The sequence below is a fragment of the Arachis ipaensis genome, chromosome B7 (genome assembly GCF_059453495.1).
Source record: "Arachis ipaensis isolate K30076 ecotype BB chromosome B7, ASM5945349v1, whole genome shotgun sequence".
Lineage (NCBI taxonomy): Eukaryota > Viridiplantae > Streptophyta > Magnoliopsida > Fabales > Fabaceae > Arachis > Arachis ipaensis.
Genome location: NC_142442.1, coordinates 118,275,375 through 118,300,992, shown reverse-complemented (window position 1 = coordinate 118,300,992; position 25,618 = coordinate 118,275,375). Strand labels below are relative to the sequence as shown.

Here is a 25,618-nt window from a genome sequence, read left to right as displayed (position 1 = left end):
AGGTTATAAACGAAACATATATGGCACATTTTGTGTGGGAAAAAACCGTTTTTCTCTTTTTTTTTTTTTGTTGACCACGGTATTCCGAACTAATCCGTCGCGGATCGGAGCTCCATTTAAGAGTCTGTTGCTGGCCAATGGGTTACTGCATGCACAAGACGAGATTCGAACTTCCGACACTTGCTTAAGCGGACGAGTGAGCTGACCACTCAACCAACCCAAGTTTGTTCGTTTTGTTCTTTTTTTAGTAAAGTATTATTTTTGTCCTTAATATTTGGGTAAGTCTTAAAGTTGTTTTTAACGTTTAAATCGTTTTATTTAAATTTTTAATAATGTTTCAAAATCGTCTTAATGTTGTTGTCCTACCGTTAGTGACCTATTAACAGAATAATTGACGATAGAACAAAATCGAGACGATTTGAAACTTTAGGAACTTAAATCAGACGAAAATGTTAGAGACAAAAATGATACATTACTCTAAATGGAAGAATTACCAAATCAAGTAAAATGATAATAATTTTTAACAAAAGAATTGCATTACAAATTCAAAATTTTTACTCCGTATATACAATGAATTATTCAAGATTTTTACTCGTATATACAATAAAGAGCATGAATATATACAATAATATAAATGATATCTTTTTATTTCTAAGATATGAAGTTCTTTAATATTTAATTATTTAATTAAATTTTATTTTTTAATTTTAAATAAATTTTATTTTTTTATCAATAATTTCAATTTTTTTATAATAGAAAATTGATTTTTTTTTATTTTCTCTTAAACCTAAATAAATTTACTTATAATAAAAATAATGTGATTAAGAGTAAAAATAAAAAATAAATTTATTTAGAATGAAAATAATGTGACTAAGAATATTTTATTTAGATGCAATTGAAAAATAATTGAATAATTATTTATCATAAAAAAATTGATATTATTGAAGGATAAAATTAAAATTTATTTTAAAATTAAAAATAAAGTTTAACTAAATTAAACATTAAATGATTAAAGAATTTCGGTACATTAGAGACAAAAAGTATAATTTATACTTTGTTGTATATGTATTATGCTCTTTTTTTCTTTCCGCAAGCTTATGTACTAGTCATTCTACAAAGTTTCATGATGAGTAAAAATATTTAAGAGTAAAATTAAAAAAATCAATTTATTAGAACGAAAGTAACGTGATTAAGAGTAATTTACTCAGATATAATTAAAAAATAATTGAATAATTATGTACTGTAAAAAAATTGATATTATTAAAAGATAAAATTAAAATTTAGTTCTAAATTAAAAATAAAATTTATTTAAATTAAACATTAAAAAAATTTGATATTTTATAAACAAAAATGTATCATTTATACTCTATTATATAGATGTAACATACTCATTTTTTTCTTTTTCTGAAAGTTTATCTACTTGTCATTCTAAAAGTATTTTATAATGGGTAACAATATTGAATTAGTAAGTAATTCATTCCATTAAAAGTTACTTTTATTTTACTTGATTTGGTAATTTTTCTAAAAATAATGTATCGTTTTTGTAACGACTTAACTTTCAGCACATCATGATCGTACTAAAAGTAAATTGTTACTAACCAAATTCCTTTATTATCTATTTAATATTGAGCCTTTACGCAATAATTTGCCGACAATTTTTCAAAAAAGTTAAAACTTCTCCGTCAAGAACAAATATCATAGATTTACATACTTAATATTAATAATACATTGTAATATTACATACAAAACCAACTATAAAACCTACTATTCTGAACAAAACTTCAACTAACAACGCGAGGGAAAAAAATAAATTCTAATAACAACTCAACTTGCAAACATATTCTTTTATACTCCTGTAGCTAGGGGGTGGCAAGTAGGGAAGTTCGCCCCGCCCCGTCCCGTCCCACCTCACCAGAAGCCCGCCTTTTGGTAGGCTGGCCCGCCCCGTCCCGCCCCGCCTAGTGAGGCGGTCCCAAAATCCTAGCCCGTCCCGCCTAATGGCGGGCTGGCGGGCCGGCGGGCTAAGCCCGCCAAATATCCTCTTTTTTTTTTTTACTTTTAACTATTAAATAATATATATAAAGACATAAAAAATTTCTTCTGTTTTTTACTTTTAACTATTATAATTTCTAAAAGTATAAACAAATTATAATTTTTATATTCACAAACATTAAAGTCTTTGTAATTATAAATATCTAATAAACATAATTATAAACCGAGTTTTCATCCAAAATATAATTATAAATATTATTCCCAAAGCAAACTAAACATAATCCAAAACATAATTATAAATATTGTCTCTAAAACAAAATAAACATAATCTAAAACACTCAATTTTCATCTTCATTCTCTTGTAAGTTGGGTTGGAGGAAATTGAGTTTTGGCAAAAATATTGTAAAAATACCCCATACCAAAAAAATACTAAGCTCGGCGGGAAAGCCCGCCCCGCCCCGCCAAAGCCCGCGTTTTAAGCGGTGCGGGTTAGGTGGGCTTTTGCTATTTGGCGGTCCCAATTTTTCAGCCCAATCCGCTTTTTTTGGCGGGTTACACGGGCCAGTCCGGCGAGTTTAGTCCCGTTTGCCACCCCTACCTGCAGCTTCGCAATAAGCCTTCGCACCTGTAACTGAAAAAGGTGGAGATAGGAGGTAAGAACTGGGGAGTTTTTAGTAGAGCCGGCGTAGTTATTTAAGTTCGTTTTAATACTATACCCAGTCAATAGCAACAACCAATAAACACAACAAACATAATCATTAAAGGACATAGAAAATCAAGCACTGCACATACACAATCACAGAAAACAAAGTTGACAGGAAATATGCGCAAACAATTATGATGCATGTCTATCCCTAGTGCAGGTAATGAGCTCATTTGTCGATTTCGACCCGCACTGACGCAATTCGACTCGCAAGTCAGATAAGGCATTCCAGCGACATGACCTCTGCAAGTTTCTACTTGTTGCAGGCGCTGATTCTCCAGCTGAAGTATGTCGAACATAACCTCTACAAGTACTTGCAGGCAAAGATTCTCCAGTTGAAGCATTTGACCCCTTCCTCTGAAAGCCATTCCATATTTATGGGCGTCCCCCGCATAATTATCCACATACAAAGCCCACGGCTTGTTAACATTTATTCTTCGACACCATAACCATACTATCGTCATCCTCTCGTGGTCTTTCCATAAGCACACGTGCCGATTTATCTTCTCTCTCTCTTCAGTCTTTTACTTATTTATCCTTAATAGTTCAAACTATCTTCACACTGTTCTCTTACCATCCACTAAGTATTTTATGGTAAGAGAATCATAAGATTTTTTAATTAAATCGATATTCTCTAAAACTTTTAAGATTACTCTATTTACTACTCTCTGTTTTATTCTTCATAATACATATAATAATATTCTTATAAAATAATATCTTTGATAAATAATAATTATAATAATAATTTATTCTAATGTAAATGAGTAATTTTAAATAAATATTTAAAATAATATTCATAATACTCTTAAAATTTATTTTATAAAACCTTATTTTTAAACTTTTATTAATTACTTTCTAAATCAAGAACTCCTTAATATTTTATTTTTGACCTCAATATTTTATAGAATTATATTTAAACCCTCATTTTTTGTTTCATATTTATAAAAATAATCCTGAACTTTTATAAAATATCCATTTTATCCCTACACTTTATTTATTACCCAAGTTACCCGAAAAATTTATATAATTATAATATTAAACTCAATCTTTTCATAAAATTAAATTTATATTATATATCCCAAAAATAATTCATCATGGCTGTTTCTTCAGTTTACAAGAAATTGAAACCTTTTTTATTTTCTTTTTAAAATATACATTTAAATCTTAATCCGTTTTTGAATTTTACGATTACCGATTTGACGTAACTTTTATATAATCACTTAGCCACTTAAACTTCATCAAATTTTATTTAATTTTCAACATTGAAACAACCCAAATTTCGTCAATGCATCATGGTTTGGGCTGCTCCTCTTTGGTCGAACTATCATCAATCACCAATTATCAAAATTTCACAAAAATTCAATATAATCTCAAGCAAATTCAATCAATAATCCATTACAATATCAATTTTATTTATCAAATATAAATTTAATCGGTAAAAATTTATCGAAACTCTTTCCGTACGAAATTAAAACAATAAAAATTTTGGAAAAGTTTTTTGATCGAGTTGCTAAAGAAGAAGACGTCAGAAATCGTCTATGTCTCCTAGAATTCAATTGGCCAAACTTAACAAAAAAGGAGAACTACGTTACCGTCAATTTTTATCGAATAAAAATGATGCCAATATGTAGAAAAAAAAATACAGACACTTTAAGACACTTTAATTATATTAGATTTTTTATTAGAATTATGAATCATAAAAAATAAGCCAAAAATTCATGGGAGGGTCACGGTTCTCTCTTTTCTTTCTCGTTCCTTTCTTTTTTTTCAAATTCATTCGGTGATGAATGAAAAGAAAAGAAAAGAAGATGATTAGAGACTCATTGATAATAAATAAGGATTTGTGGTATTAAAGTGTATTAAGTGTCATAGTTAATAAATGAAAAAAAAACATGTGTCATAATTATATATATGTATATATGCATACAAACCACATTTTTTTTTCTTTCTATAAGAACCACAATCGTATAGTATTACAATACTAAATATATACTTTATTTAGAATGAAAAGAATTATATACCTTTTATTATTATAATATTTAGAAATTATATACGTTTATTATATAATGTTCCTACTATTTCCTTTATTACTTTCAGAGATAATTTTTACGATTTATATATATCAAAATTCTAGTTTCAATTATGTAAAATATCACATTTAATAAAATTATATATAATTTTAGGCAATTTAAATTTCAATAATTATAAAATTAAATTGATTATACCTAATAAAATAATTTTTAAATAAATAGTTTAATTTAATAATAAAATAGGTCATAAATAATTTATAATAGAAGTTTTAAAAATACAGGTTATTATAATTTATCTACTTTACAAAAATTTTCATCTTCAAAAATTGATATAAGATGAAAAAGATTCATACTAACTTTTCTTTCAAATATGTTAAAGAAAAATAAAAAGATTTGACATGTTTAGTTTTTAAACATGAGAAAAATAATATCGTGTGAAAATGATTGAAAAAGTGTAGTGTGGTGTAGAAGTTGTATGATAGGTTTAATGCAAATTAAACTTAGAATTTGAGGACATATAATTTTAACAAATAAGTTTAAGTTTGAACAAAAAAAAAATCTAAAATTCAGAAAGAAAATGGTTGAACATCACGGATAATAGTTACAAGAATTCGAAAAGATGAGTAGAATCAAAATCAAACAGGAGTGCACAAAATACAAAATCCGTTAGAAAGAGAGTTAAATTGTACCCTAAGGAGAAATCTCAGAAAAGGAACTTGGATAGGTTTAATAAAAGAAAAGGTAACAGAATAAGTCGAAGCAAATTCAAGCTGAATTACATGGTTCACAAATATAGATAACCAAAGTCAATGACAATGTTTTTGAAGAATTAAAGATTGATTATTGTCTCAAATCTAGCTCAAGATCAAAGGGTACAAGATACTTGAAGAAGAATATAAGCAATGCAAAGGACAAAAGTTCAAAAAGGATCCATCTGCAAGCGATCTATTTCCTTTAGCCCATCTTAGATGAAGAGAACAGTCTATTTCTCATAGCAACCATATTTCGCATAGCTATAGCCATGAAGGACATAATAGCTATACTATGCAATAAAGTTTGGGTTAAGTTTCAAATACAAGTTCACAAGTGAGGGCAACTAAAACCATTGGTAAAATTTTCAGAGATTTAAAATTCATTTGTAGTGCCAAACAAATCCAAGATTAAATCAAGAGTACATAATTTCATGACGAGGTTGTAAATAATGATATAGATGGATATTCTAAACGAATTGAATTGACAGTTAAGATTACAATCAAGTAAGAATATATGTAGAGGTTGAATTAATTGTTGAAAGAAAACTAAGTTATGTTCAAAGAAAAAATTTTAATGTAAAGTGTTCCTGTAAAGTTAATAAAAGAATAGGTAGTACTTTTAGAAACAAGTATGTTTTAGCTACATAAAGAAAGTATTTATTTCTTATAGAAAAGTACATATAAGATCAGAGGCGGTAGTATCCAAATTTTAAAGAATGGTCACAGACAGGATTAGATAGAAAAAGAATCAAAACAAAACTCTCTTTAAAGAAGATTTCAAAATAAGAACTTCCGAAGAAAAGTACTAGAAATGATTTATCGTATCAAAACAAGTTCGAAGTTTTTATGGAGGGATTATATCATTCATGTAGAGGAACACAAAGTCAAGATTTGTAATCTAAGCAGGATGCGCAAAAGTTGCAGAACGCGAAGTAGGAGGATCAAATCGCATAATTAGCTTGCTACGAATCATAACTCTCAAGGTTTCAAATTGCTTAAGAATTAAGGATTATGTGTTACATCCGAACAAATTCAAGGTCAGATCAAAGGGTACAGAGTTTATGAAGAAGTGTAGAAATAATGATAAAGATGGATAGTCAAATCCGGTTTCAAAAAGAATTGAAACAAGGGATGGAAGAGATAAAAATAAATGAATAAACAGTACGCCTATCATGTGGCACGGTAAGAGTACATGTTTTGATGCAAACTAATCAAGAAATAACATTTAATATTTTCAAAGACTTAAGAATCATTGTTATGCGAAAACAAGTTCAAAGCCAAATCAAAGAACACATGGTTCAGAAAGAGGAATATGAACATTATCAAGGATGAATGTCTCAAATGTATCAAGGGAATAGTTAGGATTACAATCGAGCAGAGATATGCAAGAGTGATAAGTAATGGTTGAAATATATTCAAATCATATTCCAAAAGAGAAATTTGAAATAATAAACTTCAATGCAAATAATAAAAGAGAAAAATGGTGCACTAAATTACGCGATATGAACAAAGATTATATTTCGAAATGGAGTAAACCCCCATAAGTAACTTCTAACGTCTCTCAAACCTCGAGATTTGCATTACCTATCATTTCTATTTTGTCTATGATAACTTGTTAGTGTTTCTATGTACACAAATCATCAGTATTAAGCTGGTCAGACATAATATCATGAGGGATGCAACGGTTGACTAACAGCATTAATCAATAGACAATCATGCATGTGAAACTCAAACTCTTGTCATTAGGACAAGTCCTACTGCATGACAGACACTAAGAGTATACAGTGAAGCATAGTCAGTCCATTTCCAAGGCTCTAACAGGAACGAACTGCTCTGATACCATATTATAACGACCCAACTTCCAGCACATCATGATTGTACCAAAAGTAAGGCGTTACTAACCTAATTCCTTTATTATCTATTTAATATTCAGCCTTTACGCAATAATCTACCAACAATTTTTCTAAAAAGTTAAAACTTCTCCATTAGAACAAATATCACATATTCACATACTTAATATTAATAATACATTGTAATATTACATACAAAACCAACTACAAAACCTACCCTTTTGAATAAAACTTCAACTAACAATGCGAGGAAAAAAAATAAATTCTAACAACAACTCAACTTGTAAACATATTCTTCTATACTCCTGTAGCTTCGCAATAAGCCTCGCACCTATAACTGAAAGGAGTGGAGATAGGGGGTAAGAACTAGGGAGTTCTTAGTAGGGTCGGGGTAGTTAGCTAAGTCCGTTTAATACTATACCCAGTTAATAGCAACAACCAATAAACACAACAAATATAATCATTAAAGAACATAGAAAATCAAGCACAGCACATACACAATCACAGAAAATAAAGTTCACAGGAAATATGCACAAACAATAATGATGTATGTCTATCCCTAATACAGGTAATGAGCTCATTTGTCAGTTTCGACCCGCACCCAATGCAATTCGACTCGCAAGTCAGATAAGGCATTCCAACGACATAAACTCTGCAAGTTTCTACTTCTTGCAGGCGCTGATTCTCCAGCGAAAGTATGTCGAACATGACCTCTGCAAGTACTTACAGGCGCTGATTCTCCAACTAAAGCATGTAATCCCTTCTCCTAGAAGCCATTCCATATTTACGGTTGTCCCACACAATTATCCACGTACAAAGCTCACGGCTTGTTAACATTTATCCTTCGGCACCATAACCATACTATCGTCACCCTCTTGTGACCTTCCCATAATCACACGTGCCGATTTATCTTCTCTCTCTTTAGTCTTTTACTTATTTATCCTTAATAATTCAAACTATCTTCATATTGTTCTCTCACCATCCACTAAGTATTTTATGGTAAGAGAATCATAAGATTCTTTAATTAAGTCGGTGTTCTCTGAAACTTTTAAGATTACTCTGTTTACTACTCTCTGTTTTATTCTTCATAATGCATATAATAATATTTTTATAAAATAATATCTTTGATAAATAATAATTTACTCTAATATAAATGAGTAATTTTAAACAAATATTTAAAATAATATTTATAATACTCTTAAAATTTATTTTATAAAACTATATTTTCAAACTTTTATTAATTACTTTCTAAACTACGAATTCTTTTATATTTTATTTTTTATCATAATATTTTATAAAATTATGTTTAAACCTTCACTCTTTGTTTCATATTTATGAAAATAACCTTGAACTTTTATAAAATACCCATTTTATCCCTGAACCTTATTTATTACCCAAATTACCTGAAAAAACTTATATAATTATAATATTAAATTTAATCTTTTCATAAAAATACATTTATATCCCCCAAAAATAATTCTTCATGGTTGTTTCTTCTCTTCACAAAGAACCGAAACCCTTCTTATTTTCTTTTCAAAATATACATTTAAATCTTAATCCATTTTTGAGTTTTACGGTTACTGATTTGCCGTAAGTTTTATACAATCAATTAGCCACTTAAACCTCATCAAATTTTACTTAATTTTCAACATTGCAACAGCCTAAATTTCTTCAATGCATCATGGTTTAGGCTGCTTCTCCCTGGCCAAACCATCATCAATCACCAATTATCAAAGTTTCATAAAAATTCAACATAATCTCAAGCAAATTCAATCAATAATCAATTACAATATCAATTCACTTATCAAATATAAATATAATCAACGAAAATTTACGAAAACCGTACCTCCGTATGAAATCAAAATAACGGAAACTCTGGAGAAGTTTTTTAACCAAGCTGCTGAAGAAGAAGACATTAGAAATCATCTATGCCTCTTAGAACTCTAATTGGCCGAATTCAAGGGGAGGGAAAGCTACGTTACTGTCAATTTCTATCGAACAAAAGTGATGTCAACGTGTAGAAGAGAAAAATACGAACACTTTAATCGTATTAGATTTTTTATTAGAGTTACGGATCACAAGAAATTGAAGTCAAAAACTCATGGGAAGGTCACGGTTCTCTCTTTTCTTTCTCGGTCCCTTTCTTTCTTTTTTCCTCAAATTCATTTGGTGATGAATGAAAAGAAAAGGTTATTAGAGGCTGATTGATAATAAATAAGGATTTGTGGTATTAAAGTGTATTTGGTGTCATGGTTAATAAATAAAAGAAAACATGTGTCATGATTATATATATGTATATATGCATACACACTACAAGAAAAATGTGATTTAGCGACAAAAGTTTAGTGGCAATAACACAATAATTACTAATTCCTTAAGTTATGTTTTTGCGGAAATTATATATTTGCCATTATTAATATATGTTATAGTAGCCATTATTACTATTGCTAGAAAATTATCATTTTTTTCTTCTAATTTTATTTTTTTTTTAAATTATTATAGCGGTCATTACCATTATTTTGGTTAAACTTTATTATCACCTTTTTTTATCTTTATCTCATAATTCAAATTGAAAAAGGGAAAGAGAGGAAAAAACTGAAAAAGAAAGAAAAATATCGCCGCCGTCGCCGTCCATAATCGCCGATCCCCACCGCCGTAACCGTTGCCATCGCCGATAGCCACCGTCCATCATCCTATTCCTAGGACCTCGTTTTCATTCGATCTGCTTCAGATCTGCATCACTGTTATCGTTTGTTTGTCTTAGATCTACATCACCAAGGTCTTTCAGCCACTGTTGCTGCTCGTCACAACACCACACCTTTGCTGCTTGTACCGCTACCATTCTTGCACGTAGACGCCTAATATCGTCGCCACCAGTAGGTCTTTATCCCTTTATTTTTTTATTTTGATTTGAATATTCAGAAGTCTGTAATTCTCTCTCTATGTTATTACTTTTGCTGTTTGCTTGCTTGATCCTAATGAATTTGATAGATCAAGCTGAAATCGAAGTGTTTTGTTACTTTCGGCGCCGTTGCTTGCTTTGTTTGCTCTTTGTGAGGCTTCAAGAGTTTTTGCCACTTCAAGCACCAGAAATTTGGAGCTGTTAAAAAGTTTGGGAGATGATTTAGCTATTGACTATATAAAGGAGAAAAAGCTGTGTTTAATAATTCTCTGCTTAGATTGGTTGATCCTGCAACGAGGTAAACAAGCAACCTATCCCTACTAATACTTTTTAGATTTGATCATATATCATAATAAATAAAATTAAACTATACTTGTTGGGTTGGTATGCTTACCATGTGTTTGATGAATTGCGAACTAAAAGTTTGTCCAGTCAGTTAAACATAAGAACAAATACAAAATTAATGTCTTAAACCAATCGCCTAAACTCATTTTTGATTGTTGAAAAAATTTTACAACTCTCAAGACATGCATAAAAACTTAGGATTAAAACCTGCTGGGTTTTCCTAATGATTAAGATAGAATAGTATGCATATTGTTTTGAATTACAAGTAATCTCTTAAAGAAAATATTATATTTATTTTAAAAAGGATTCCAAAACGTAATAACATAAAAAAATATGTCAGTACTGAAGAAAAAGGTCCAACACTAACGTTGTTACTAGAAACCTTTATGCTTTATGATCATGACATCATATCTGTTTTCAACTTGTATGGAGTATGGATCATCTTTCTTCCCCACCTATCCAAAGTCCACCGTTTTTGAAATAAACTTGAATAACAATTTCATTAAGGAATTCAACCAAAAAGAAACGATTACAAGTGAAATATATATAGTTTCAAAACCCCTATCTAAGAATCTAACCCTTCAAAAGCATACTAAACTATTGATTTACGCTAAGCCTGCCTCATGCATTAATTTTAGTATATGTCAGTTTGGTGCTTAAATTGTTAATGCATTTTAGAACGACTAATGCATTAACTGGCTGGTATGTCTTTGCAGTCCATATTAAGAAGGACTAATGCATTATATCTAATCACTTGCCACCAAAGGTATTGTAGTTTTCTTTCTATTAGTGGCAAACTTACTGATCTATTTCACTTTTCACTTACATATAAGTGCTCAAAAGAATCAGTCGTATGAATGGATTATTTCTTTCTCTGAATTTTCAGTAATATTGTTTTTGAAATGTTACATTTATAAATAACTAGAACTGTAGTTTTTCTCTCAATGATTTTAATTAAAAAGTAAAAGGAAACAAGTGTCTTGTTGAGTATTATAACATTTGAACATAAAATTTAAGGCCCTTAAAAGAAATAAAGACAAATATTCACAGGTCATTCTGATTAGAAGTGACACTTGATCAATATCCAATTATCCATGTGTTGTCTCTTTTCTGATGCAAATAGTTAAAGTTGTTTACTGCAAGTTGACTCCCCTAGCCTATAGTCTGACCTTTACAAATATTTTATACAATCCAAAAATGTAATGTCCAGTTTTGCAAATTGTCTTCATAATTTTGTTTGCTTTCTTTCTTATAATACTTATCCATATTATATAGACAATTAGACCCAAACACCTTGGAGACAATCTCTCACACTTGTGTTACTTCACCTTTAGTTCTCTGCTTTGCTGCTCTGCATATTCAGTTGCAGGTAACTGGATTTTCTCTTGGAGACCCTGTGGTTGATGGAAATGAAATGGGAGTGGAGGGTATTAAAATCATAGTGGATGATTGGATGGTCATGAAAGTTCTATTACGGATAATCAAGGATATTATAAGCTTGATCAGGTATCAAATTAGAGTCTTTTGAAGCTCTATTACCGTTGAAGCAAAAAAGGAGCATTACAAATTCAGGACATTGGAGAATTATGGTAAATTATAACAATAACATCATATTAGATTTATTTTAGTTCAATCGATTGCTCTAGTGGTATCATGATAAATAAATTCTCAATTGTTGATGAAAGCATGAAATTTAGCATTGATAATTTGTATAATGAATACCATTGCTATCATAGCACTTTTGTTAAGGATTGCTTTCATGATCAGGTTTTGCCAAATATGGCTTCAATAGAAGACATTAATGCCATTTCATATGACCTTTGTGGCTTAGTTAGGTCAGTTAGTGGTAGTCCGAAAGCCAAGGTATGCTTCTGTCATTTATTTATTACAGTGATATTCGCATGTCAAATTATTAATGAAAGCTAATCTTTTGTTAATTGTAATAGGTGGCTTTGACTCATGGACCCGAGAATGTAAAACCACAAAAGAAGCAAACAGATAGAAATGGAAGATTTTGCTTCGAGGTATATTTTCTTAAAAAGCAATAGTTTACAAGTATTACTCATGGATCCGAATTGTTATTTTTCCTGCCTTAATACTGACATGTAACATGTTTGTTTGTTTTTTAGGTTGTGCCTGGTGAATATCGATTATCAGCTATTTCTGAGAATGCTCCTGGGCTCATGTTTATGCCATCATGTTTATTTTAAATTCTTAGATCAATTGCTTAAACCTAAAGCTAGGCTACTTTTAAAGATGTAACTTTAGATCATTGCTAACACTCGAATTGCTATATTAATGTAACATAGTTATAAGCTGGCAGTATTTTTTTGTTTAGATTTGTAACATGATTTATTATTTTTCAAGAGAAATTTGTATGTTAATATTTTAAATTTAATGAAATATTTTATTTTGTAGTAATTAGTTTTAGTATATTTATGTTATGCACAATAATAATAATTGTTGGTGAAGATAATTTTGAAATTTTAGAAAAAAGATAGTTCATTATTTTAAAAAAAATGAGTATAATATAAATAAAAAAGTATTAAGATTTTAGCGGCAATAGCAATGGCAACTAAAGGTGAATAATATTACAATACTTTTAATGACCATATAAATTGCTACTAAAATGAGTTTTAGTGGCCATATAAATTGCCAATAAAATGGCCGCTAAAAATTATATACTTTTTGTGGCCATTAAAAAGGTCTTTACCGGCAAATGTTATAATTGTCGCTATAACCTTTTAGCGATAAAGCATAAGACGACTAATGTCTAATTGCCGATAAATGTATTAGTGACTATTTTTATTGCCGCTAAAAATAAAATAAATGGCCGCTAAAATTGATTTTTGTAGTAGACAAGCCACCCTTCCTTTCTTTCTTTTGGTTATGTATATATACACACGCATTAACTTGAGGAACCACAATCGTATAGTATTATAATATTAAATATATACTTTATTTCGTATGAAAGGAATTATATACCTTTTATTATTATAATATTTAGGAATTATATATCTTTATTATATAATGTTCATACTATTTCTTTTGTTACTTTCAAAGATAATTTTTACGATTCATATATATCGAAATTCTGGTTTCAATTATGCAAAATATCACATTTAATAAAATTATGTATATAATAATTCTAAGTAATTTAAATTTCAATAATCATAAAATTAAATTGATTATATTTAATAAAATAATTTTTAAATAAATGGTTCAATTTAATAAAATATGAGATAAATAATTTATAATAGAAGTTTCAAAAATACAGGTTGTTACAGTTTTTGTCCCTAACGTTATAAAATCGTCTCAATTTTGTGCCGCCGTTAATTCTTTTAATAGATTCCTAACAACATTGAGACGATTTTGAAATATTAGAGACTTAAATAGGACGATTTAAACGTTGGGGATAAAAATAATATTTTACTCTTTTTTATTATTATTTTGTGAATTTTAATTTGAGACACGATGTGTAATTGTATATTTTTCTGGAATAAAATAAAAATATTTTATTTTCCAAGAGAAATAAATCTCACTTTATTTTTTTGATCTAATTTTTTTTGGTGCTTGGGCAAGTTCGCCGTATTCGTCGGCGAATCTCGTCATTTTCACAAGGTTCATTCACAGCCCCCTCACGTGAACTTCATACATTACATGAAGTTCGCCGCACTCCTCGACGAACTTTGAGTCGGCTCCAAAATAAAATTGCACCGAAGTTGGTCGGTCACAAAAATGTTTGGACTTTTTTTCATCTTCTGTTTACTCCATAAAATATTTGAAATTTTATTATTGTCTATTTATTATGATGGTGAAATAATATATGATCAAGATGGATCTATTATATTTAGTTCTGCTTAACTGATATTTGCATATATACCATCTAAAGTCTAACATCATTGAAGAATTTAGTAGTGCACGCCATTGGTCAACAACACATGAAGAGAATGAAAAAATTCTATTATAAATATCCGATAGAAGTAGATAACACTATGTTTTATAAAAGTTATACCTGTACTATTCATAGATTACACTTGTTATTATTACTTTATTATTTGATGATGGTTTTGATAAGATTTTATGTTTTGTGTGAATTAGGTATCGATTACATGATGATGAGAACATATGTCTTATAAGGATCTGGTACAACTGTTAGACAAATGTCCATCTGTTGGAGTTATTTATTTTTCTAGTCGGCTTGTGTGGAGGGACCTCTCTGGATAATTGTGATGATACCCTCTTAAGTGGGGCAATTAGAAAAAAATATTAGAACGACAATTGTTGACCTAAATATGCTACTGAAGGTAATCAAGAGGGGTCAAGTGTCAAGAATTCTAATAATCATATGATGCAAGTAGATTTCGAAAGCCATGAGAGTTCTGCAATTAGAGATCCAATGATGAATCCTTATCAAGTTAACCTTGATAACAGTGAAAATGTAGAGGCTAAATCGATGAAAAATCCGAATGAGGAGGAGGAAGAGATGAACTACTTCAGTGACATACAAATTGTGCTGACATAGCCAGAAATTTCTCGACCATATGATCAGCCCGATTACTTTTTCACATTGAATCTCTAGGCAATAACTCCATATTATTTGTTAAGTCAACGAGGCCCCAAGGATGATACCACCAATGAGTTTGAGATTGGGCAACAGTATGAAAACAAGGAGGAAGTTATTATGGCAATTAAGATGTATAATATTAGAATGGTTGTGGTGTATAAGATACTAGAGAGTGACCAATTGAAGTATGTTGTATAGTACACTCAATTTGTGTCTGATTTTCAATGGAACATACACATATCTTATCATTGAAAGCAGGAAAAATGGGAGGTAAGGAGATACAATAGTCCTCATACCTGCATGCAAACATTAATGGGCCAAGACCATGAAAAGTTGGACTCGAAGGTGATTGCTCAGCACATATTCACAATGGTCAAAGTAGACGCAACCATCAGCATAAGAGTTCTGTAAGGAGCTATGGAGAATCACTTTGGTTACAAGGCGCCGTGCAGAAAGATTTGACTTGAAAATCAGAGAGTCATTGCTAGGTTTGGTAGCATGCTCACATGCACGGCTTGATTGGAAGGCTTATGTACACCCAGGTGTATCGCATGGACAATGTCTTCAATGCTTACAGATCAGAGTTCATACCCATTGGTCACGAGGATGACTGACCATCATATGATGGGCCTTGTATTCGGTTCAACCCTAGGTTAACGAGAGTTAAAAGAGGTCGGCCCGTCAGCACTAGGATTCGTAACAACAAGTATGATGTGGAGGAGATTACAGAGAAGAGGTGTGAATTGTATCATTAGTCCAGCCACACGTGCAGGACATGTACTGCACTTGATGACGGTGCGTCCACGTCGGGGGGCGTTAGATACAGTTATGTATTGCATTCATTGTATTTTACTATTAAAAAATGCTTGATTTCTGATGGACAAAATTATGGTCGGTTGAGATTTTATCAATAAAGATCATGTCATAGTATAGTCCTAAACCAACATATAATCTCATCGACTGAATTTTGATTTGGTTGTCACAAAGTCAACCCCAATATAAAGTAACCGAGAGTATTGGTCTCGGGTCGTCCTCAAGAGAATGGGCAAACATGTGCATCAATATTGGTTAGAATTCCGGGGTTGGTAGTCATAAACAAGAATTTAAACTACTAAACTTAACATGCAAGGAATCTTATAGTGTAAGAAACTAAATCAAAGCAACTAAAACTGAGTATAAGCAATTTCAACATAGTAAGGGAGCATATAAATCTACCTCTACTCTAGAACTAAGTAAACAACTAAACTAACTAACAAGAATCAAGAAATTGAGATTTTTGGGTTTCAAATATGAATAATAAAAGGAACTCTTGGCTAGGCATAGGAATTGGGGTCACCATCCTTGTCTAATAACCATATCTTGACAATTATGAGGAACCAAGCTCATTAAGTCTACTTCTATGCTTGAAGTATGTCAAATGGCTTGATCAATTTCAACTCATAAGTCCTAATCCAACTACTAATGGACTTAATAGTAAATTAGTGTCAATGGGTATTAATTTGACCACTAAGGGTTCTTAAATCACCAAATCAATTCGACCCAATGACTCAAGTTCATCCAATCCCTTTAGCCTAAGCCAAGAGTATGGAAAACTACTCCATAATCAAAGGAAATATTTCATCAAACACATGGTATGCACTAACTAAAGACATATTCAAATTGCAAATTAATTGGAAATTACAAGTACCCACTAACAATTATCAATAGAAAACAACTCAATTAATACTATCAATCATAGAAAATATAAATGCACTAATAGAAATGCAAGATCCACAAGGTTCATAATATGAGAATAAAAAGGGAAATAACAAGAAAACACAAGATCTAAACAAAATTATAACTAGAGAACTCAAATTAAGTAAAATTAACAAGACCCAATTCAGAATTTCAACAAAGGAAGATCAAAAACAAACTAAATCTAGAGAGAAGTAGGGGTTTCCTTGGTCTTTTCCATGCAGAATCAAGTTGGATTTGGACCTGGAGCCTCTCAGAAATCGCCAGCCATGATTTCTTTAATGAAGTCACGTGCTCGGCGTCACGCGTGCACGTCGGCCATGCGTGCGCATCATCTGAGTTCTACGAGTCACGCATACGCGTCAAGCATGCGTACGTGTCGTTCACTACTGCGCTAATCCATGCGTGCGGGTCAGCCACGCGTGCGCGTCGCCTCCAGTTCTCCAAAGCTTCTTTCTTTATGTCCCTTCCACTTGTGCATGCTTCCTTTCCACCTTCTAGACCATTCTTAACCGATAGATCCTGAATCAACTTAGCAAACACATCACGCCATCGAATGGTAATAGAAGAGGATCAAAATATAGCATTTTTAGGGTTAAAGAAGCATGTTTTACATCATGAAGCAAAATTAGGAAGGAAACACAAAACTATGCAATTTATATGAATAAGTGCGGAAAATATTGATAAAACCCTCCAAATTCTACACAAGATAAACCACAAAATTGGGGTTTATCAAACCTCCCCATACTTAAACGTAGCATGTCCTCATACTAAAAATTAAAAGATCAAAGAACATAGGAGAATGGGGTTTATGAAGTACAATTTACCTACATGGATGAAACTAATGCAAATGCTTCTATCTACTTGGTCAAAAGTGAATCAACTTCCAAGAACACATATAAATGCATAAGGCCAAGGTGATATGATCATTCCTAAACTCACTAATTCAAATATCAAAATAGAGTGTAAACAACTTGCAAGAGGAAAGCTTGTGAAAGCGGGGAACAAAGAGTTGAGCATCGAACCCTCACCGGAAGTGTATCCGCTCTAGTCGCTCAAGTGTATAGGATTGATCTCTCAATTCTCCTCTAATCATGCTTTCCAATATTTGTTTTTCATCTAACAATCGACAGTTATTCGATGCATGCATACATTCATCATGAGAGCTTATCTTTAGGTTGTAATGGGGCTAGGGTAAGGGTAGGGATGCATATATGGCCAAGTGAGCTTGAAATTTAAATCCTTGATTAACCTAAGCTCTCACCTAACACACACAACAACCTATACAATTCTAATACACAACCTAACTACCCATTCATTCACTTTTCACACACTCATGCATTCTCTTTTAAGTCACAATCCATATGCATTGGTTATTATTAGCTTCGCCTTGGGACATTTTGTCCCCTTTTTATTGCTTTCTTTTTCTATATATTTTTTGTTCTTTTATTTTTCTATTTATTTTTTTACATTTTTTTCTATTTTTCTTTTGCTTTTCTCTTCTGATGAATTATATACAACGATGCCAATGCATATGGTTCAAACATTCAATACATGAGTATGCACCCAATTCCCAATATTTTCAATAAAAACTACAAAAACACACTTTTACCTCTACCAATGTTCCCAAGCTTCCCCCCGCTTAAATGACACACACCCTCACTCGCCCAAGCTAATCAAGGATCCAAATCAGAGGACTTTTATTGTTTTTCACTTAGGGGTATTGATATGCTAAATTAAAGAACAAAGGAAAGGGGGTTTAACATAGGCTCAAAATTGGTTGACAATGGTAGATAAAAGGATTAAGGCTATTTGGGTAAGTGAGATATTGAAATAATGGCCTCAATCATATAAATGTATTCATACACAAAATAATGGATTTATAGAATCAAACAAATCAAGGATTGCAATCATAGAGAGAGAACTATGCACACAAGAATAGAAATAAGTGGTTATATGATGTAACCACGTAATCGGGCTCAAAACTCACATGGTTGTGTTCTTAGCTCAAAACCTTTTCCAAAATTAATTCCTTCAAGCAAGTTTAACATAAAAAAAATTTTCAAATTGGTAGGGTGCCCTAAAAATAGTTTTTTTGAAAAGAAATCATCACCCTAACCAAGTAGTCCTAACAAGAGGCAACTACCATGCAAAGAGTGTTTAAATGCAAAAACTAATCATGCAATGTAAATTATCGTAATTGACAAACGAACATTAAAATTTGGGTGTTGAAAAGAAGGGTTGTTACCTACGGAAGTCGGTAAACGACCTCCCCACACTTAGAAATTTGCACGGTCCTCCGTGCCATTAATGATGAATAGAGTGGGTCCGGGAGTGTTACTCGCAATGGCCATAGGGTGGTGAAACAAGGACGTCTCCAAGTTTACCTCTTGATTACTTCTTTGCCATGATTCGAGGTTGGACTCTGAAGTGTCGGTTTCCGCCATAGGTGGGTTGGTGAATCTTGCGGGAACTTTCTTTACCGCCTCATCAATGCAGCTAGAGTTCTTTAACCGCTTAGAAAGTGGTTTTGGCCCTTGAGGAAGTTGCACCTTGACGGTTGTTCTTTGAGTTGCTCTCTTTCTAGACGGCTTTTTAGATGTCTTTTCCTTTCTTTTTTAGTGGCCATCCTAAAAAGGAGGAAAAGAGAAAAATATTAAGCTCCGAGAGAGAAAAAAAATAGAATTAATACAATGTAAGTGAAGATTAATGCCACAAAGGAGCAAAGTGTGCTGAAGACATGATAGCTGCAACATGTACGCAAGACAACGATATAATCATAGAGGCATATCACTAGCGTGAGATGTAAGAGTGAGAGAGGCATGCAAGTATAAAGCATGAGAAGAATAAACTCAAGCATCAATAACAACAATGATGAGCACATGCAAGAAAGGTGGGGGTCATAGGAAAATCTTTCGCTCAACTAACTCCAAGACAATGACTTATAGAAATGGAAGAATATACGGTTAGAGAGCATTGAACCACTCATTCTTACATGATGCTACAAGCATGAAAACTATAAACAATGAACAATTGATGATGAAAAATCATGGAAATGATGCCCAATGCTCATGTAGTGCAAGTGTTATGAAAAAGAGACACCAAGTTGAAAGAGAAAGGTTAACAATGACCAAAGATGTCATTGGCTCTTTTCATAAACACTTGGTGTGCAAAATGTAAATAACAAGCAAGATTGATGGGTTTAAGGGGAATATGCCCCAAAATAAAATGTCATTTACCATAGCACAAACAAGCTAAGAGAAATGAAATAATCTACCAATTCAAAAAAAGTAAATGAGATTCAACACCCATACAAGAAAATAAAGAGGAAGAAAAAGAACCAAGAGTGAACAAACAAATAAACGAACAACAAAGTTAAAATTCAACCAAAAACAAAGAGAGGAGAGTAATTAGATGCAATAGTAAAGAAAATTTAAGAGAAACAAAAGAGAAAGAAGAGAAATGCAACCTTGAAGGGAGGAGAAAGGGAGATTGAGTATAGATGGGAAAAGGAAGAGAGAAAGAGAGAAAAAGAGGTGAGATAAAAGAGGAGAGAGAAATGTGGGACCATCGGAGGTGGTGGTCACCGGTGGTAGTTGCCAGAGAAAAGGTGGTAAGGAGAAGGAAGAAGAAAGAAAATGGAAATGGGAGCAAACAGGGCAGCGTGCCCTGCTAGCGCGTCAGCCATATGACGCGTGTGCCTCGTCCACGCGTGCGCGTGGAAGAGAGGAAAACAAGTGACGCGTGAGCGTCGTCCACGCCTACGCGTGGAGAGCAGAAATGGAAGGGGATGCGTACGCGTGTGCGCTGACGCGCACACGTCGGGTGAGATTGTGCTCCTCGCACAAAGGCAGCACAAAACTCGCGCAACTCTCTGGTTTTTATACCAGGAGTTACAACATCATCAAACGACGCATACGCATCGCCCACGCTCACGCGTGGATTTGCGAAAATGACCATTGACCCGTACGCGTCGTCCATGCTCACGCGTGGGACGACTTTTTTTTTTTACAACATGAGGGAGACAATTATAGCACAATTTTGGCATTCATTCAAACTAGATACTTCAAAAACACTTAGAATTTCAGGCAATACTCAAGATAAAGCATTTTTTTCCTTCAAAATTGCCAATTTAACCAATACCAAGATTAATGAAATCCTCATGAAGACTCTAACAAGCAGAACAAAATCAAACAAAATCAAGCATGCTTAAACAACTCAACAAAATCAAACAATCACAAAATCAAACAATCATAAAATGAAACAAAGACTCTAAAATTACATGCAAGAAACTATATACAAGGAGGATCATACCATGGTGGGGTGTCTCCCACCTAGCACTTTTCTTTAACGTCCTTAAGTTGGACGGTCATAAGCTTGAGATCATCTTTTTGGAACATCCTCAAGGACATCCATCTTGTCCTTCTTGTTGGCCTTGGTAAGAGTGTCCTTCAAGGGGAGATGCTTCCACTTGTCGATTAAACCATGGTTGGATGCCTTGTTTCCCTGAAGATATGGAAGTCATGGATCCTTTCCCTTTTCCTTGCTAAGTCCTCTTATACCCAAATTCCTACTGACACTTATCTCATCATGACTCCCAAAGTATTATTCAATCACATCATCTTCAACAATGTCACAACCAAAACTTGAATGTACCTCTAGAGGTTGCCTCATGGTTTCCTCCAATTTGAACTTCACCACCTTTTCTTTGGCTTCAAATGAGTAATCTCTCGAAAATACATCTAATTTAAACCGGGATGTCTTCAAGAATGGCCTCCCAAGTAAGATGGAGGCTGGCCTATCTGAGTCAATGGGTGGTGTCTCTAGGATATGAAAATCCACTGGAAAGATTAAGTCCTGAATTCTCACCAATACATTTTCAGCAATACCCACAACTAAAATTATACTCTTGTCCACAAGCGCAAACCTAGCTCCAGATCGCCTCAATGGTGCAAGGTTCAACTTCTCATAAATTGAGAGTGGCATAATGCTCACACAAGACCCTAGGTCGCACATGCAATCCTTAAGTTGAATCTCACCAATCATACATACCAAGCAAGGACCGAGATCACTATATTTTTCAGAAAAATCATCCATAACAGAAGAAACAGAATTACCTAATAGATTTATCCCTAGTCTACCAATCTTCTCTTTATAAGTGCACACATCCTTAAGGAACTTAGCATATTTTAGAACTTGATGTATGGCATCAAAGAGTGGAATAGTTACCTCCACATTCTTGAAGATTTGCACTATGTTGGGATCAAGCTCCTCATGCTTCTTGGCCTTCTTGGCTAACGTAGGAAAAGGTATAGGAATTTGTTCCTCTAAGTTGCTCTTCCGCTTCGTTCCTTGGCCCTCAATTGCTCTTCTTCTTCCTTTGTAACTTCTTTCTCCTTTTCATTTTCATCTATCTCCATTATTTTACCAACTTTCACATTAGGAACATCCTCCACCAACTTGATGGGCTTGGATTCAACTTTCTCAAGCATTGTACCACTCCTCAAGGTGATTGCATTGATACTACCCTTTGGGTTTGGAAGAGGTTGGGAAGGAAGGTTAGATGAGCTAGAGGCTTGGTTGGTGTTGGTATTGTTGGTAGGAGGTAAGGTCAACCTTGAGAGAATCTCGGCTATGGAGGACATTTAAGCACTCATAGTTCTAACTTGTGCATTGAGAGTCCTATTGTTCTCTTCATGTTTCTCCATCATAGCCCTAAGTCTCTCTTGCTCTTGGTAGAGTGCACGGTTAGAGTCATCACCTTGGTTGGTGGAAGAGGAAGAGGGTTGATTGGTTTGTTGTCTTTAGTGAGGCGTTTAGTATCTATGGTTGTTATTTTGGTTTTGTTGTGAGTGTTGGTATGGTTGGTTATGGTAGTTTTGGTTGTGGTATTGGGAAGAAGATTGGTTGTTGTTATGATAATGAGAAGATGAGTTGCCTTGGTTCCATCTTTGATTGTGGTTGTTCCCTTGAGCATTGTCCATCCACCCTTGATTGGAATTATTACCATGAGAGTAATTGTTTTGACTTTGAGATTGATAGGGTGGGCGGTTATTGTAGTTCACATTGGCTACCGCGAGAGTGTAATCCTCTTGGACTTGATGGCATTGATCGGTGTAATGTGCGGTACTAGAGCATAAACCACATACTCTAGGAGGTCTTTCAAGTTAGAGGATTTGAGGTGGGGATTGGATGGCTTGGATTAAGTGAAATGCCTTTTGTTCCTTACAAATTTTTGTGAGGAGAGTGGTCATGTCTCCAAGCACTTTAGTCAAAGCCAATTCGGAAGGTGCTTCCACCACACTCTTGGGAGAATTGTTCTTCAATCTCACGTGTTGTGTAGCCTCGGCGACATCATTGATCAAACTCCATGCTTCCGCCGCTGTCTTGTTCTTAGAAAGGGAACCACCACTAGAGGCGGTGAGCAATCTCTTATCCGCTGCACAAAGATCTCCAGTGAAATAGCTAATGAGCAAGTGAGTGTCTAACCTATGATGTGGACAAGATTCCAACAACCTCTTGAATCAAATCCAGTATTCATAGAGTGTCTCTTGGTCTTTTTGCATTATACCAGAAATTTTCTTCCGGATGTAGTTGGTCTTCTCCAGCGGAAAGAACTTGTCTAAGAACTCTCTTCTCAATAAGTCCCATTCAGTCACCACTTTATCCGGTTGGGAGTAGAACCACTCTTTTGCCGACCCCTCAAGAGAGAAGGGAAAAGCAAAAACCATGATAGCAATCTCATCGGCACCATGCCTTCGAGCCGTAGAACAAGCTACTTGAAAGTCTCTCAAATGCCTAATGGGGTCTTAGCCCGGTAGTCCATGGTACTTAGGGAGCAAGTTAATCAGACTATTCTTTAACTCAAAATTCGGATACCTAGCTTGCAACGGTTGAAGAATGACATCTGGTGCTCCTTGTTCGTGCAAGGTGATCATACGTAGCTCCACTATGTAGTTTTCACCTGTAGGATACAAAGATGTATCAGTAGTACCAACAGAGAAATAGGAAGTTGTGGACTCTAAGTCACTCTCAGTTCCGTCTAGTGTTTCGGAAGGTTCCTCAAGAGAGGCCGAAGCACTAGCCGTGTAATCCAACTGCCGCCTAGCTTGCCGAGTGTGTAACAAGGTTCTTTCAATTTCAGGATCAAGCTCGGCTAAGCTAAAATTCAGTTGAGACTGAGTCATTCAACTTAGAATTCATAGCTCATACATTAAAGGAAATCTAAACTAAAAACAAATTAATAAAAGCAAGTAAACTATCTACAATATTCACATATTCACATAACCAATTTGAAAGCATACGTTGCAACCATTCCTCGGCAACAGTGCCAAAAATTTGATGGACAAAATTATGGTCGGTCTAGATTTTATCAATAAAGATCATGTCATAGTATAGTCCTAAACCAACATATAATCCCATCGACCAAATTTTGATTTGGTTGTCACAAAGTCAACCCTAATATAAAGTAATCGAGAGTATTGGTCTCGGGTCGTCCTAAAGAAAATGGGCAAACATGTGCATCAATATTGGTTAGAATTCCGGGGTTGGGAGTCATAAACAAGAATTTAAACTACTAAACTTAACATGCAAGGAATCTTAAAGTGCAACAAACTAAATCAAAGCAACTAAAACCGAGTATAAGCAATTTCAACCTAGTAAGGGACCATATAAATCTATCTCTACTCTAGAACTAAGTAAACAACTAAACTAACTATAACAAGAATCAAGCAATTGGGATTTTCGGGTTCCAAATATGAATAATAAAAGGAACTCTTGGCTAGGCATAGGAATTGGGGTCACCATCCTTGTCTAATAACCATATCTTGACAATTATGAGGAACCAAGCTCATTAAGTCTACTTCTATGCTTGAAGTATGTCAAATGGCTTGATCAATTTCAACTCATAAGTCCTAATCCAACTACTAATTGACTTAATAGTAGATTAGTGTCAATGGGTATCAATTTGACCACTAAGAGTTCTTAAATCACCAAATCAATTCGATCCAATGACTCAAGTTCACCCAATCCCTTTAGCCTAGGCCAGGAGTATGGAAAACTACTCCATAATCAAAGGAAACATTTCATCAAACACATGGTATGCACTAGCTAAAGACATATTCAAATTGTAAATTAATTGGAAATCATAAGTACCTACTAACAATTATCAATAGAAAACAACTCAATTAACACTATCAATCATTGAAAACATAAATGCACTAATAGAAATGCAAGATCCACAAGGTTCATAATATGAGAAGAAAAAGGGAAATAACAAGAAAATACAATTCAACACAAGATCTAAACAAAATTATAACTAGAGAACTCAAATTAAATAAAATTAACAAGACCCAATTCAGAATTTCAACAAAGGAAGATCAAAAACAAACTAAATCTAGAGAGAAGTGGGGGTTTCTTTCTCTAGAAAATAAGAACAAAAAACTAGCTAAAACTATGTGTCTTGTTTGAATGATTGACCCCCCCCTTTCCTCCATCAATTCCTGAGTCTTTTCCATGCAGAATCAAGTTGGATTTGGGCCTGTAGCCTCTCAGAAATCACCAGCCACGATTTCTTTAATGAAGTCACGTGCTAGGTGTCACGCATCCGCGTCGGTCACGTGTGCGCGACATCTGAGTTCTGCGAGTCATGCGTACGCGTCGAGCATGCGTACGCGTCGTTCACTGCTGCGCCAATCCATGTGTGTGCATTAGCCACGCGTGCGCGTCGCCTCCAATTCTCCAA

The 25,618-nt window shown here is 33.4% G+C and overlaps 1 protein-coding gene across 1 annotated transcript; it reads left to right on the top strand.

Moving 5' to 3' along the window:
- The first annotated feature begins 12,227 nt into the window (after positions 1-12,227).
- On the top strand, positions 12,228-12,784 carry LOC110264298 (uncharacterized). Its single transcript, XM_021106099.2, has 3 exons — positions 12,228-12,437; positions 12,521-12,598; positions 12,704-12,784. Exons 1-3 carry the CDS (start codon positions 12,228-12,230, stop codon positions 12,782-12,784), a joined length of 369 nt encoding a protein of 122 aa, XP_020961758.2.
- The last annotated feature ends 12,834 nt before the right edge of the window (positions 12,785-25,618 follow it).